Below are 16,800 nucleotides of genomic sequence, written 5' to 3'. Positions count from 1 at the left end.
ACATTTTTATATTTGGTTCAGCATATTATATAGTCATGTGAATCACATTCAAAAATTGTGATCAAATGTCAAACAGTTAACTATTCTAGAAACTGGGGAAACAATTCTGTATAAGACAAATTATATGTTCTCTTCAAGCTTACATCCCAATGATGGAGCCATTCATGATAGCTGTCATTTAGTGAGCCTTCTCCCTGTATTAAGGCCACAGGTAAACCTTTACAATAATTAAATACTGTTAGCCCTTTGTGGTTCAGTGCCATCATTATCATCTTTCAGGATTACTGACATCTTTCAGGAACAAATTACTTAGTTTAACCAAGGTCCTAGAATTTATAGGTGGCAGATCTGGTCTTTAAAGCCCAATGTTTATGACTCAATAGCCTGTGAGCCGTGCTCTTAATGCTACATTTGTAATTTAGCAAAGGAGTACAATTTGATGGTCCTATAAGTCTTTATAAGCGTCTATGGTTAGACCTACCTTGTTTTTAGGTATACCAATCTAATTGGATCTAATTTCAAATGTATAGTACTTGGCTTTAATTTTACTTCTTACTAATTCCCTTTCTGAATCCCAATCCTCTACCTCCTCCAAATTTGGAGGTGCTTTCAGAATTTCTTAAATGACTAATCTGGGAAATTTGAGAGCCATTGGTTAGATAAAAGTCCAGCTGCTTCATTCCAAGGACATAGAGTAATTAAAATTATTTACTGAGTGAGTCTGCTGCCTTGGAGGGAAGCTTCCCCCAAAGTATTTCTCAAAGTATAGTTCATAGGCTACATGCATCTCTCCTAGAAAACTTATTTCTGTGGAATCTATCATGCCAGAACCTTTGCCAAGCATAAGGAATAATAAACTGAGGTGTGGGGGTGGTTGTGCCAGGAAGAGGGAATTCCCCATGTTAATGACTCACCGGGATCTCAAGAGATGAATGACACGTCTGTAGTCCTTGCCGGGTGAGGTGAGCTGTCCCTTGCATACTATGCCAAGAGACCCTGTTCGGGCTCCAGGTGATGGGGTTTTTCAAATGGGGAGATAGGACATGGAGTGTCCATTCTAAGAGCGTGCCCCTGCATAGCTATGTGCTCCCACTTTTATTTAGAGAGTACCAGCAAGTCTACAAGTCAGCAGGCATGTAGGCAAGGTTATACATCAACTTAAGGATTTGGGAATAGGAATTTGGTCTGGTGGTCTAAGATAGGAATTAGAACTGTGTTGTAAATCTTCAGAGACAGGCCCATTTAGATGCTTGTGCAAGTTTACAAATTCCTGAAAATATTCCAGATACCAATTAATGTCCATTAGCCCCCTGTTGCTCCCGCTGCCACATTCCTTTGGGGCGGTGTGCCCTTCCCGGCCCTGTTTTGACGTGAGCAGAAACTGCAGCCATGCCTCTAATTTTGGGGGGTGGGAGGTGTGCCACCCTGAGAGGCATTAATGCGCCATCTCTACACTGGGGAGAAAGACACTTCTTGCTTCCAACATGCTTACATTTTTAGTGAAGCAGAGATATATTTAATTAAAGTACATATAAAGAGGGGCAACTGGGTAGTATGGGATCACACTGCAGGACAAACTAACTTCATTCACTAATAGTAAGGGAATGCTTTCTGAGAGGTGACCCATTGGCTGAGACCTTAAGTTAATAAGATACTTAAAAATCAAATTGGATAGGCCTGCATTTGCAACATGGACATTTCATATTGGAACACTGACTGAAGTCCTAGCTGCTCTGGTTCTGATTCAGCTTCCTACTGTTGCTCTTGGGAAGGCAGTGGAAGATGGCCCAAATACTTGGGACCCTGCCATCCACGTTGGAAACCAGCATGGAGTTCCTGGTTTCTTCCTTCTGCCTGGCCCAGCCCCAGCCATTGTGGCCATTTGGAGATGGAAGATTTATCTCTCTTTCTGCCTTTCAAATAATATAAAAAAATTAGCAAGATTCAGCATCTCCAAAAATGTTTTACTTACTGGACCATTCTATCAATCAAAATTAAGTGGGATGCTATGTTTGCCATACTGTAGCCCCCAAATCTTCCTGTAATGGGGTGGAGCTCCAGTTGAATAGAAAAATACTGAGAAAGCTTGCAAAAATAAAGTTGCTGGGGAAAGGGAAAAAACTGTGGCAGAGAATTAGGATCTGCACTAAGTGTATAAAACCAACTTCAGATATATAAACATTCGAAACTCAAAGGTATCTGTGCTACTGAATATGACCAGTGTAAAACAGATTCATAGATGTATGATAAAAATGTAAAAAAGAGTAAAACAAGAATCAAATTAGGGGTTAAAAGTCCTCAGTTATTCTGATTTCTTTAAACGTTACCAGGATACAGAAAGGTTAGTTTCATTTCTCTTAGTTCCTCATGGCACTGCTTGCTTTGTTTCCATTAAGGCTCAAGTCCCTAGAAACCAAATGCCTATCCTCAGTTGTGCTATGAATTGTTTAATTTAAGATTATAGGGGCTCGTACTGTGGCTCAGCAGGTTAAGCCACCATCTGCAGTACTGGCATCCCATATGGGTGCCAGTTAGAGCCCTGGCTACTCCGCTTCCCATCCAGCTCTCTGCTGATGCACATGGGAAAGCAGCAGAGGATGACTCAAATGCTTGGGCCCCTGCACCCGCATGTCAGACCTGGAAGAAACTCCTGGCTCCTGGCTTCAGCTTGACCCAATCCCTGCCTTTGCGGCCATTTGGGGAGTGCACCAGCAGATGGAAGACCGCCCCCCCCCGCCCCCGTCTCTCCTTTCTCTCTCCCTGTAACTCTTTCAAATTAATTAATTAAAAATTATTTTGGGGGGCCGGTGCTGTGGCATAGTAGGTTAAGCCTCTGCCTGTGGCACTGGCATCCCATGTGGGCACCTGTTTATGTCCCTGCTGTTCTGCTTCCAATCCAGCTTTCTGCTAATGGCCTGGGAAGGCAGTGGAAGATGACCCATGTGCTTGGGCCCCTGCACTCACATGGAAGACCCAGAAGAAGCTCCTGGCTCCTGGCTTTGGATTGGCCGTATGGTCATTTGGGGAGTGAACCAGTGGATGGAAGTTCCTTTCTCTCTCTGTCTCTCCTTCTCTCTATCTTTAACTCTACCTCTCAAATAAATAAATAAATATAAATCTTAAAAAAAAAAAAGACTGTCATTATTAATTTTTGTTAGATTATCATTATGTGATATTTCTTAGGGAAAATGATTTGGCTCTATAGTAAATGTTACAATGTCATTAAATTTATTTTTTGGTACCTTGAGCTAGAAAATATCTGGAGAGCTGGCACCGTGGCACAGCAGGTTAATCCTCCACCTGCGGCGTTGGCATCCCATATGGGTGCTGGTTCTAGTCCCAGTTGCTCCTCTTCCAATCCAGCTCTCTGCTATGGCCTGGGAAAGCAGCAGAAGAAGGTCCAGGTCCTTGGGCCCCTGCACCCACATGGGAGACTCCTGACTCCTGTGCTTCGGATTGGCGCAGCTCCAGCCGTTGCAGCCATTTGGGGAGTGAACCGGTGGATGGAAGACCTCTCTCTCTGTCTCTCCCTCTCACTGTCTGTAACTCTACCTCTCAAATAAAAATAAATAAAATCTTAAAAAAAAAGAAAATATCTGAAAAAGAGATAATTTGTGAAGTTCTCATTGAAATAGGCCTAAAGTTTTTCCCATGTAAAAGTTATTTTCAAAGCCAAACATATACATGGTTAAAGCCATTCAAAATGATGAAAGGGCACACAGCTCTCCAATCACTAAATCAATCATTTCTCTCTGGTGAGAAATTCTATTTTTTAGAAAATGTATTGATTTGAGAGGCAGAAAGACAGACATCCCAACAAAGCTCCCATCTGCTGGCCTATTCCCCAAATAGTTGCAATGGCAGAGATAAGGTCAGGCTGAAGCCAGGAGCCGAAAAGTCAGTTCAGGTCTCCCATGAGAGTGGCAGAAATCTTCTGTCTGCTAGTGTCTACATTGGCAGGAAGCTGGAGCCAGAGCTGGCATTGAGCCCAAGCATTCTGATATGGGACACAGGCATGGTGTCTTAACTGCTAGGTTAAAAACCTGCCCCCAGAAACTCAAACAAGATGTTTATAGCTCTAATCTCTTGATTTACCTATTTAGATAATATTTTATTCCCCCATTATGAAAGATGAGTACCTTTGCACCGTTTTTAAGGTTATCTTTATAACTTTGAATGTACTTAAGTCTGTTTATTGAGACATCAATTTGAGACCTTCTCTCATGACTCTCCAGTATGTAAAACTGGAATTTCTACTCTTTCTAATACTTCTACCTTCCCATTCTACTTCCTAACTTTTATCAGATAGCTATACTATTACTTTTACATTGTTAGGATTTATGGTCTTCAATATGTTCTTGAAGCCATAACTGCTTTTTTTAAAAAAGATTTATTTATTTACTTAAAAGTCAGAGTTACACAATCAGAGAAGGAGAGGCAGAGAGAGAGAGAGAGAGAGAGAGAGAGAGAGAGAGTCTTCCATCCACTGGTTCATTCCCCAGCTGGCCACAATGGCCAGAGCTGTGCCAATCTGAAGCCAGAAGCCAGGAGCTTCTTCCGGGTCTCCTAGGCGAGTGTAGGGGCCCAAGGACTTGGGCCATCTTCTACTGCTTTCCCAGGCCACAGCAGAGAGCTGGATTGGAAGAGGAGCAGCCGGGACTAGAACCGGCGCCCATATGGGATGCTGGCACTGCAGGTGCTGGCTTTACCCACTATGCCACAGCGCCAGCCCCTGTAACAGCTTTTTAAAAAGTCTTGCAGTTTGATTAAACTGGTAAACAATGGAAGAGATCCCAAATGTTAAAATTCAAAGGACTTTTCTTTTAAAGATTTGTTTATTTATTTGAAAGGCTGAGTCACAGAGACTCGAATCTGCGTCCATATATAATGCCAGTATTGCAGGCAGTGGCTTTACCCACTATGCCACAGCACCAGAACCCAAACGATTTTTTTTTTTGGACAGGCAGAGTTAGACAGTGAGAGAGAGAGAGACAGAGAGAGGTTTTCCTCTGTTGATTCACCCCCCAGATGGCCACTATGGCCCGCGCGCTGCATTGGTCCGAAGCCAGGAGCCAGGTGCTTCCTCTCGGTCTCCCATACAGGTGCAGGGCCCAAGTACTTGGGCTGTCCTCCACTGCACTCCCGGGCTACAGCAGAGAGCTGGACTGGAAGAGGGGCAACCAGGACAGAATCCTGCGCCCCAACTGGGACCAGAAACCGGGGTGCCAGCACTGCAGGCAGAGGATTAGCCAAGAGAGCCACGGCACTGGCCTCCAAACGATTTTTTTAAAATATAGTATCAACAAGAAGTTGAAGCTTTCCCAAGGTAGATACTGTAAGTTAATTTCTTAAGAGAATGATTTCTTTGTTATTGCCTGGGTATAATTGCACCAGCAGTTACCCTGTATGAAGAAAATAGGAATAATTCATAGAGGAGATTAATTAACACAGCAGTCCCATGGACACTTCAATTACCTTGTTTTACATCCCACTATTTATTTATTTATTTTGACAGCCAGAGTTAGTGAGAGAGAGAGACAGAGAGAAATGTCTTCCTTCCAGTGGTTCACCCCAAATGGCCGCTATAGCTGGAGCTATGCTGATCTGAGGCCAGGAGCCAGGTGCTTCCTCCTGGTCTCCCATGCGGGTGCAGGGGCCCAGGCACTTAGGCCATTTTCTACTGCCTTCATGGGCCATAGCAGAGAGCTGGACTGGAAGAGGAGCTACCAGGACTAGAACCAGCACCCATATGGGATGCCGGTGCTGCAGGCAGAGGATTAACCAAGTGAGCCACAGCACCGGCCTGTCCCACTATTTAAGATTTATTTCTTTTGGGGGGGGGGTGCTGTGGCATAGTAGGTTAAACCTCTGCCTGTGGCACTGGCATCCCAATGGATGCTGGTTCAAGTCCTGGCTGCTCTGCTTCCAATATAGCTCCCTGAAATGCCTGGGAAAGCAGTGGAGGATGGCCCAAGTGCTTAGGCCCCTGCACCCATATGTGAGACCTGGAAGAAGCTCCTGACTCCTGGATTTAGATTGGCACAGCTCCAACTGTTGCAGCCATTTGGGGAGTGAACCAGTGGATGGGAGACCTCTCTCTGTCTCCCCCTCTCTCTGTCTATAACTCTGACTCTCAACTGGCTAAATAAAAATATTTATTTATTTGAAAGGCAGAGCTACAGAGAAAGTGGGGAAGAGAATGAGAGGGAGAGCAACAGAGAGGGAGACATTTTACACCAGCTAATTCATTCCCCAAAGGGCTACAATGGCCAGGACTGGGCCAGGCTAAAACCAGGAGACTGGAACTCCATCCTAGTCTCTGGCATGGGTGGCAGGGGTCCAAGTATTTGAGCCATCTCTGCTACTTTCCCAGGCACATCAGCAGGGAGCTGGGTTGGAAGTGGAGTAGCCCAGGCTTTTAACCAGCACTCAGATACAGGATGCTGGCATTGCAGGCAGAGACTTAACTTGCTGTTCCACAATGCTGGCCCTCCAGCCTTTATTTTGAATCCTTAGTAGTCTATAATATATATTATATATTAATTATTATATATTATTATATATTAATTATATATTTATATATATATATATAAAACCAGGGCTATAATTTGAACTGAACAAAAGATCGCTTTTTGAAGAGAAAGCATTATTTTTATTATAGGCCAAAAGTGTTGACAATTTCAGAGAAGGCTTATTAGTTTCCTATTGTTACTGTAAAAAAACACCACAAACTTAATGACTTAATACAATACAAACCTAAGAGTATTATCCTAAGATTTTGGAGGCCAAAAGTGCCAAAAGATTCTCAGGGCTAAAATCAAGGCAGCTGCAGTGCTGCGTTTCTTTCTGGATACTCCAGAGGAGAATCTGTTCCCTTGGTTTTTCTGGCTTCCTGAGGTTGCCAGCATTCTTTTGCTCAAGGCCCTCTCCTGTAGGTTCAGAGCCAGTGGTGTAGGATCTTCAGATTTCTGACTCTTCTGCTTCCTTCTTCTACTCTTTTTTGTTTATTTATTTATTTGAAAAACAGTTACGAGAGAGAGAATCTTCCATTCGCTGGTTCAGTCCCCAAATGGCAACAATGGTCAGTGCTGGGCCAGGCTGAAGCTAGGAGCCGGGAGCCTCCTTTGGGTTTCCCCACATGAGTGTAGGGGCCCAAGCCATCATCTTCTGCCCTCCCAGCACATCAGCAGGGAACTGGATCTGAAGTGGAGCAGCTGGAAACAAAACCAGTGCCCACATGGGATGCCAGCATCGCTTAATCCACTATGCCATAATGCCAACCCCAAAGATTTGATTTTTTAAATTTATATTTTCTCAACTTGAAAGGCAGAGGTGGGGAGGGCATAGGAGGAGAGAGAGAGAGAGAGAGAGAGGGAGGGGGGGAGAGAGAGAGAGAGAGAGAGAGAGAGATCGATCATGTGTTCACTCCCTAAATAGCCACAACAGTCAGGGATGGGTCAGGTCAAGTCAGGAGCCAGGAACTCCATCCCTGTCTCCCACATGGATGGCAGGGACTCAAGTACTTGGACCATCCTCTACTCCCTTCTTGGACTGCACCAGCAGGTAGGTGAGTTGGAAGCAGAGAAGGTTGGGTTCTAAATGGTACCCCAATATGGAATGCAGGCATCCCAAGAAGTGGCTTAACTTGCTACACCAAAATGCCCACACTGAACTGCTTATTTTTAACTTTAAAAGCCAAACGAAAAATTCTAGAGCTACTTATGTTAGTATGATTTCTATTTATAATTTCCATCGAATTTAAAATAGTACTCTAAATGTAGACTGGAGATTAGCAGAAGTAGTGGTGGTTGGAGAGAGGTTGGAGCAAACATTTCTGTATCCAATATATAGTTCTAAGTCTGGGTTTTGTTTTCAGATTGAATATATAATGTAGTCTCTTTATTTCTGCCAAAGCATATTATTTTGGTTTTTAGCATTATCAATCCAGGGGCAAGTTCTACATGCCATGCCCATATTAGCTGTTTCTTTCTAGTATTTTCAGCTACTTTTAGAATTTAGCATAATCTCATTTTTAAGTGAAAAAATTAAGATAGGAATTCACGCTTTTTATAAAAGTGTCAATAACATAATAGTACATAGGCTAACAAGTTGAAGCCTGCCCTGCTCCCATCTCATTTCTTTCTCCGCAGTAAACTAACAGTTCCTGTATTTCATAGACCATTTTGTAGAATAAGACACATATTATTTTTACATAAATGGTATCATACTCATCATATAGTTCTACTACTATCTTTTTGTATTATACCTCACTATTTCTATATTATATGTACACTGTTTATGGTTGAGTGCCCATGTATATTAAGGTAATAGAGTGATTGACAGCTGGGGTTCTAATTCTAATCTTGGTTCCCCTACTGTAAGCCTTTGGACAAATTAACCTTTTGGTGCCCAGTTTTCCCAATTAAAAAAATAAAATGTATTTATTTGAAAGGCAGAGAGAGAGAGAGAGAGAGAGAGAGAGATCTTCTAACTGCTGGTTCACTTCCCAATGCACCCAAAAGCCAGAATTGGGCCAGGCTGAAGCCAGGAGACTGGAACTCCATCCAGGTCTCCCACATGGATGGCAAGAACTGACGTACTTGAGCCATCATCTGCTGCTTCTCAGGGGCATTAGCAGAAAGCTGGATCCAAGGCTGAGTAATCAGGACTTGAACCAGGCACTCTGATATGGAATGCTGGTGTTCCAAGCTGTAGCTTAACCCACTGTGTCACAATGCCCGCCCCCAGCTTTCCCAGTTTAAAGTGGGTACAAACAATAGTTTCTATCTCCTAAAGTTGTTATGGTAGAAGTTGTAAATGCTACCCAAGTTGAATTCATGCAAAACACCTAGACAGGCCTAACAGTGTAATAACTATTTAATGGCACCTTCTCAATGTTTTACTATTTTTACTGGCTATTTAATTGTTCTTTTATGCTTATGAACCATTTAGTCTCAAAAGGTGAATGCTTCTGAGTTGGAATTCTAACAGAATATATTACAAACATTCAAGCCTATTTTTTGTTTCTATTGAATTATTTTCTTGTGATAAAATCTGTCAAAGGTGACACATATATTTATGGGCTTTGCTCAGCACTGCTTCCTAAAAGGATTATACCAGTTCTCAATACTACTATCAAAGAGTTATTCAAATCTTACTTGCAGGATTAAGAAAAGTTTTGTACTTCAGTAGTCATAAAATAGTATTTCTGATCGATTCTAATTTGTACTTTTATTTCATTTGTGTGGGCATATTTATTCAGGTTCTTCCTTATTATTCACCTTTTTTTCCCATTTACTCCATATATATTGTGTTTAGTGAATATATGGTCATGTTATTATTCTATGGACTGGGGATCTAGCAGTAAATAAGACAGAGAAAAATTCCCTATGGAAATCGCTGTGTATACAGCTCTACTAAAAAAATCGCTTATGCTATACCAGGCACTATACCAGGGCTTTCCAAACTAGCATAAGCAAACCTTGAAAAATATTTAGGGGCTGGTGCTGTGGTGTGGCAGATAAAGCTGCTGCCATCCCATATGGACGCTGGTTCGAGTCTTGGCTGCTCCACTTCTGATCCAGCTCTCTGCTATGGCCTGGGAAAGCAGTAGAAGATGGCTCAAGCCCTGGGGCCCCTGCACCCACGTGGGAGACCCAGAAGAAGCTCCTGGCTTCAGATAGGCCCAGCTCTGGCCCTTGTGGCCACCTGAGGAGTAAATCAGTGGATGGAAGACTTCTCTTTCTCTCTCCGCCTCTGCCTCTCGGTAACTTTGTCTTTCAAATAAATAAATAAATCGTTTAAAAAAGAAAGTATATAGACTTTCATTGGGGGAGGATGGGAAAAGTGCCACCATTTGAATTGTGCATTTTACCAGGGAAGCAATTTACTTAAAGATTTAGAGCAAGAAAGTGAAATAGTAAAGCACTGTTTATTATTTTCATAAATATATAAGTATATTTTTTATGGAGCAGAAAGAAAACCTCACATGGGTTTTTAAAGGATACAATAGGGACTGGTGCTATGGCACAGCAGGTAAAGCTCCCACCTGCAGTGCCAGCATCCCATATGGGTGTCGGTTTGAGTCCCAGCTGCTCCATTTCCTATCTAGCTCTCCGCTATGGCCTGGGAAAGTAGTGAAAGATGGCCCAAGTCCTTGGGTCCCTGCACCCACATGGGAGAGTCAGAAGAAGCTCCTGGCTTCAGGCTTTGGATTGGCCTAGCTCTCGACTTTTCAGCCATTGAGGAGTGAACCAGCAGGTGGAAGATTTCTCTCTCTCTCCCTCTCTCTGCCTCTGCCTCTCTGTAACTCTGCCTTTCAAATAAATAAAGAAATCTTAAAAGAAAAAAAGAGAGATAAAGCATAAAATGGTTTGCAAAGAAATTTCCAACATTTACCATCAACACTTGTTTTACCTTGAAGTGTAAAACTGAGAAACATTAAGAGACTACTCAACACCTAAAAGGAAATCTGAAGAAGTGAAATTGACACTTTGAGAAGGGATGACTTGATCTGCCCTTGTCTTGACAGGAGCAGTTTGTTGATTTTGTTTTTTCATTTTTTTCTTTATATTATTTGTTGAACTCTTCATTTAATGTAAAGTTAATCATGTGTGTATAAAGTCAATTGAGGATGGATCTCAGTAAAAAATAATGGTGAGAATAAGAGAGCGAGGAGGAAGTTTTTAACTGTAAATCTGCATAGTTCTGCATACATTCCTATGGACTTACTTCTAAGGGTACAGTTTAAAAACTTGTCATGGGACTCTAAATCCCATTAAGCTTGGTGGTAAAAACGTCATCTGAATTGTTAAAGTGATCATAGTAAGTGTTAAAGTGAACATATAGATAGGATTAAGTGTTAAAGAGATCATATAAATAGGATCAAGTGTCTGGTAATAATAACAGATAGAATTAAAAAGGAGAGAATGTTCCAATATGGGAAGTAGTCCACACAGCAGACTCATAGAATGACAATTACTTTAAATAACACTCTGACCTCAGAATCAGCCCTTAAGGCTTCTGGTCTGGCTGAAAAGCCTATGAGAGCATTTCAGGCATGGAACGCCAAGACACTGTGGCAAAAAATGTCCTACATGAAGGATCTCTGTGAGTGACACTCCAGCAGAAAGAAGTAGCCATCAAAGAAGGATGTACTTTTTTCTAAAGGGAGGAGAGAATTTCCACTTTGCTTATGGCCTTGTCTAAATACTGATAGAATTTGTCAGGCAAAAGCCTCCATAGCCTAGGCAGCTCATGTCAGGAGCCTCAGGTTGTCACTGATGTCATGTGTAAGAGTGTTAATTGTTAAATTAACAACAGGAGTCACTGTGCACTAATTTCCCATGCAGGACCTCTGTCTTCATTGAGTTGTATTATGAGAGTTAACTGTAAAACTAGTTCTCAGGTTTTTTTTTAATGTGTGTACAAATTTTTGAAATCTTTACTTAGTATAGAGTTGGTCTTCTGTGTACAGAATTAATTGAAAATGAATCTTAATGGAGAATGGGACTGGGAAGAGGAGAGGGAGGAGGTAGAGGGGTGGGAGGGTGGTTGAGAGGGCGGGTATGGTGGGAAGAATCACTATATTCCTTAAGTTCTACTTATGAAATTTGTATTCCTTAAAAATAAATTTAAAAAGACATAAAAAAGAGACTATTCAAAATTACTTCTCTGATAGTTTGACATAAATGTGAGGAAGAACGCCCTTTATGCATTTTTAGTCTTTAGTAATTGTAAAGAAAGTCACTACAAACATTTTTCAAAGTGGTGGAACCATTTGCATTCCTATTAGCAATGTGTGACAGTTGTATTTGCTCAGTATTTTCATCTTCATCAACCTTTGCAGAGTTGGTTATTTTCCCTGCTCATTCTTCTAGATATGTGTAGTAGTGTCTCATTGTGGTTTTGATTTGCATTTCTTTAATGATTTAATAAGGTGGACCATCTCATGTGCTTGTCATTTATATCTTCTTTGGTGAAGCATATGTTCAAATCCTTTGTCCATTTTTAAAAGCTTTTTTTTTCATGATTGAGTTTTGAGAGTTCTTTATATATTCCAAATAAAACCTCTATGTTATGCTTTTAAAAATCCCAAATCTTAGTTTATGTGACACTTAAACTTGTGTATTCAAATGACTGTGAAAGACTAATTCCAAACTTTGTCATGAGTTTTATAACTGATTTTAAAATGTTATCTTTCTAAGGAACTGCCTTTCTTTTACATTAAAATGGGGGGGCAGTAATTTTACTGTTGAGATCTTTAAAAACTGCTTCAAGCCCTAAAAAGGTATTCTGTATAAAACTGTAGCCTAAAATATAGCAGAATCTCAGCTTCCTGTCAGAATATATATGAAGTATGACCCAGGAAAAAATAGGAAATGTCTGATTCCAAGTGACTTTCGAAATCTAGTGAAACTTGGAAACTAATTTCCAATCTATTTTTTTTTAAGTTATTTTTTTGAAAGGCAGAGTTAGAGAGAGGCAGAGGCAGAGGCAGAAAAAGCCAGAGAGGTCTTCCATCTGCTGGTTCACTCTCCAAATGGCCCCAACGGGAGCTGGCCTGATAGGAAGCCAGGAGCCAGGAGCTTCTTCTGGGTCTCCCACACGGGTGCAGAGGCCCAAGGACCTGGGCCAACTTCTACTGCCTTCCCAGGCCATAGCAGGGAGCCGGATTGGAAATGGAGCAGCTGGGACTCCAACTGGCGCCCATATGGGATGCCAGCACTGCAGGCAGAGTCTTTAATCGCTAAGCCCCAGCACTGGCCCTCAAATCTTTTTTTTTTTTTTTAAAGTGGACCAGCAATTCAGCATGATTTGGAATAAAAAGCTGCTTAACCTTCCCAGAATCTATACCTTGAGAAAAAGGAACTCTAAAAACGCAAATGTATTTAAGTTTTGACAGTAGTGCTTGTAACCACCTCTTAATTCAGATTTGCACCTGCATTTCTGATTTGCAAAAGATGATGCGTAGAATTTCAAAATAGCAAATGTCAGTTTGGTACAATATTAACACGCGGTTCAGTGCTCTATCCAGTAGAGCATGCTGTCTTGCAAATTTGAATCCTTAACCGTGTCTAATCGTTAGTGCAGTTAACCTACTTTCCTGCTAGGCGAACTGCGCAGTTCCTAGTTACTAGACTTGGAGCCTCTAGTGGCTCCAACTGCTGGAAGCTCCCGCGGTGCGGTACCGCACGTCCCACCCCCGCTTCTCCTGTGAGGGCGGAAGGTCAACGTCTCGGGCTGTCCATCGTACTTATTCATCTGGACCAAGTTCCCAGACCACCTCTGTTCTGTCTTCTCGCATTATTCTCCCGGACCAAGCTCCCCCACCCCGCACATCAGTTCTATCCCTTAAGGTGGGGCGCTGCATTAAGTACTTTGAGAACGTAATGCACACACGCATCATTTCCTTTTACCGCTGTACACACGTCTCCGCCTAAAATCTTTTCCACTTGTCACACTTCTGTTCCTTCTTGAGGAAAAATGAGGTGATATTCAGTTCCCTGCCACAGAATCTTCGCCACTCTCCTAGCTAGGATGTCTTCTGGGTAAAAATAGCTCCCGTTTTTGCTTAAAAAAATAACCGCCGCGAAAATGTTATGATTAAATTTGTGTCACATCCGACGACCGCGCCTAATTACGAAGGCGGGATACATCCAAACAGCCAGGACCTACTGCCCAGAAAGGCTGCAGAGACGTTCTTCGGCCAGGCGGCAGGACCGCCCTTCCCCAGGGACACCATCCGCTCACCCGGGGAAATTGAGGGCGGCGGCTTCTGCGGCCGCCGCTTCCGGATCCGCCCCTCAAGCTCAGGAACTCGGCTTCCCTGCAGGCCGCGCGCGGCCAGGGCGCTCCGCCCCCTCGCGGTGCGGCTCTCCGCGCGCTCCGGGTCCCGGCACAGCTCGGCCCGCGAGCCCCGCCTACGGCCCCACCCCCTAGTTCCCCGCTCCTTCGCCGTCTCCCGCGAGTTCCAGTCCTGGCTTCCAGCTCCCCAGCCCCGCCCTCAGCAGCGCGCGCTCTCCCCGCCCCGCCCTGGCCCCCCGCGTGCGGGCGCCACAGCCAATAAGGTTCCGGGCCGCGTGCGCAGATTCAAACGGCGGCTCTTGAGGGAGGCTGGGCGCGAGATTCGGCGGTGCGGACAAAACCCTGCAGGAGGCTGCGAGCCCTGCACAGCTGCTCGCTGCGGGGAGAGGGCGGGGGTCGGCGCCCGCGGCGGAGCTGCGCTGGGACCTCAGCCGGGAGGCTCAGAGGCGGCCGAAGAAGCTGGCGAGGGGCGGGAGCGTGCCTCCTGACATGTTGGGGGCATCCCTGACCGGGCCGGGCCGGGGCTAGGACACAGCGCTGCGGGCCGGGGGCGGGTCGCGGTCCGCCCCTCAGTCCCTCCGTCCTGCCCTGCCTGGGACTTGGCGTTCCGCTCTCGGCCGCCTCTGGGAGGGAGCGAGGGAAGCCGCTGGGAGAGTCGGGGAGAAGGAGCATTCGCCTGAGGCTGGAGGAGGCTGACTTGCGTCCCCGCCCAGCCCGCGCCTATGCGGTACTTGAAGGATGGCGAAGAGGTCGCGCAGGTGGGTGACATCCCTTTCACCCGGGCCTGTCAGCGCCAACTCTGGCCGGGGTCTCGTTCGTTTCCCGCTGCCCCCCGCACCCAGCTCTCCCCCAGGCAGGGCAGAGGGTTTCCAAGTCGCTGCCCTACAGCCTCTCGGCCCCACGGGGTCGAGCGCAGGGCAGAGTGGGGGACCAGTGTGTGTGACGGCGTCCCCACGGCGCACGTCCCACCTCTCAGCCCTCCCAGCCACTCTTGGAGGGAGGTTTCTTGCCAGGTAAGTGTGTGCGCTTTGAGGGAAGATGCTACCCGGATACAAGTGATCGTGCCCATCCTGGATGCCTCGAAACGGAGTTTAGAGTTCGCTTCCGATCGACTGCACTGTCGAAATAGGAGCTCCCCGACAAACCTGGGCGGCAGCCCCTCTGCCAACTCTGCTCTCTTGAAAGGTTATGGAAAATCCCCTTTTGGGTAGCTGAGGAGGACCTTTGTGTGATGCTTTCTCTAATTACAATGCCCATGTTCATGTATATGTATTTTACATCTTCTGGGAAGATAACACACCGTGGCTACCACCAGCTTGCTCTTAAAACACTGTTTGAGTCACTTGACATTTTGGGCGTCCTTCGTTAACTCTGTATCTAAGTGTGGCACAGAGGTGTTGCACATATTTTGTTGGAAAATGTGTAGAATGAATCATTTTTTTGTGTGTCGCTACAGTAGCTACTCATCAATTATGTGGAGTAATCGCTTCGATGACGAAAATCTGGGATGTGTTTTAAATCTTCAGTAGTATTAAATAAACCTGAAAAGATGTTGGGCAGAATTTCCAAAAGTTTTTTTTGATTTAGATCCACAGCTTCAAAGTCTGAACTAGAGGCGTATTTCCCAAGTTGAAATTTAGTACTGGGAGTACTACATTGCAGACCTCGGTTAAAAATTGGCAATATCTACATATAATATCCTATGTTTATTTTGGTTATTAAGCGTCAGTTGTGTAAGAGGCTTCTCCGGGAATCAGGCTAAAATATAGCTTATTTTATAGCAACTGTATTATGGACAAACCATGGAGGTGGAACAAATGTATACACTTGCATATTCCCTTTCTTCAAAAGAGTTCAACTGAAGCACTGTGGGCATTTTGGATTAGATAATACTTTGGTGGAGGGGTGATGTTGCCAGGTGTCTTTTGGGTGGGCAGTATCACCTAGATGAGAACCTAGAACCTCAAGAACCCAAGTAACTTCAGAAAAATAGTTATTAAAAGCTCGTGTAATCAAGATTGCTGAAGTACTGGCTTAGGGGTTTCTTATGAAATTCTAAGTATAAATAATTGAAAAATAACTTTATGAAGCAAAATGACAAGTGTATGTCAACTTAATAAGTTATTATGTGTAAAATGTAGCATTTTTACTTACAAGTTTAATCTTACTTGAAACAGTTTCTAGGTTAATTCTGTCATCAGCATTTAGGTGGGGTTAGACCTTGATGTTTGAATGTCAATCCTCCATTGGCTTTCTTTCTGTTAATTTTTAAGTTATATATGTTTCACAGTAATAGATTGAGAAAGGAGAAATAATTTAATGATAAGTTTGCTTGTATAAATTATTTTCTTTCATTGAGCTTGAGATCTAAACATTATTTGTACTGGTGACTTATAATCCTTGTCAGCTGTTTAAGTTAATTGGAATGTATTATAGAGTTATTTAAAGAGTCCTAAGTCTAGAATAACTAAATGTGGTGGAGTGAAGCTTCACTCCAAGTGGGTGCGTACATGTAGTGGATGTAAGGGAGAAATTATCAGACCTGAATGATGTTAATTCTTAGGGTCTTCGTATTTCATACTTCATGCTTGAATGAATCTCATCCTATAGATTATAATCTATATAATCTATATAAATATGACTGTGTCTTAGAATAGAATGTGAAATATTTTGAGGGGGAAATAATTATTCATTGGGCAAAGTCTCTTGCGTTTTGGCTAAAGATCAATATGTATGAGCCCAATTAATAGTTGAAAGAGAAAGGAAATAACTCAGAAACTTCAGGTTGTATTTTGAGATCTCCACTATACAACCATTTAAATATTTGAGTGAAAACTGTACTTTGCTATAAGTTTTGCATAAAGAGTATAGGCATAAATCCTGTAAAATACTTTTTCTGTGATCTGAAAAAAAAACACATAAGAGTAGAAAACTGTTACTTGAAGTGTGAAACAGCTGAAGGATGTTGCCCCTTTTGATCTTTGTTTGAGATAG

At 43.3% G+C, this 16,800-nt stretch overlaps 1 protein-coding gene across 8 annotated transcripts in view; it reads left to right on the top strand.

The window, feature by feature from the left end:
• The first annotated feature begins 13,926 nt into the window (after positions 1–13,926).
• Positions 13,927–16,800, top strand: part of MYBL1 (MYB proto-oncogene like 1) — a 46,424-nt gene continuing 43,550 nt past the window's right edge. For all 8 annotated transcript variants that reach the window (XM_089336297.1, XM_089336299.1, XM_008255590.5 and 5 more), the window contains exon 1: positions 13,927–14,564. In XM_089336297.1, coding sequence (XP_089192423.1) covers positions 14,545–14,564 — 20 coding nt within the window. In that variant the 5' untranslated portion in view covers positions 13,927–14,544. The remainder of the gene's footprint in view (positions 14,565–16,800) is intronic.

Source organism: Oryctolagus cuniculus, chromosome 6 (assembly GCF_051225735.1).
Source record: "Oryctolagus cuniculus isolate XC-2025 breed Fujian yellow rabbit chromosome 6, ASM5122573v1, whole genome shotgun sequence".
Lineage (NCBI taxonomy): Eukaryota > Metazoa > Chordata > Mammalia > Lagomorpha > Leporidae > Oryctolagus > Oryctolagus cuniculus.
This window is presented reverse-complemented; position numbering and strand designations above follow the sequence as displayed.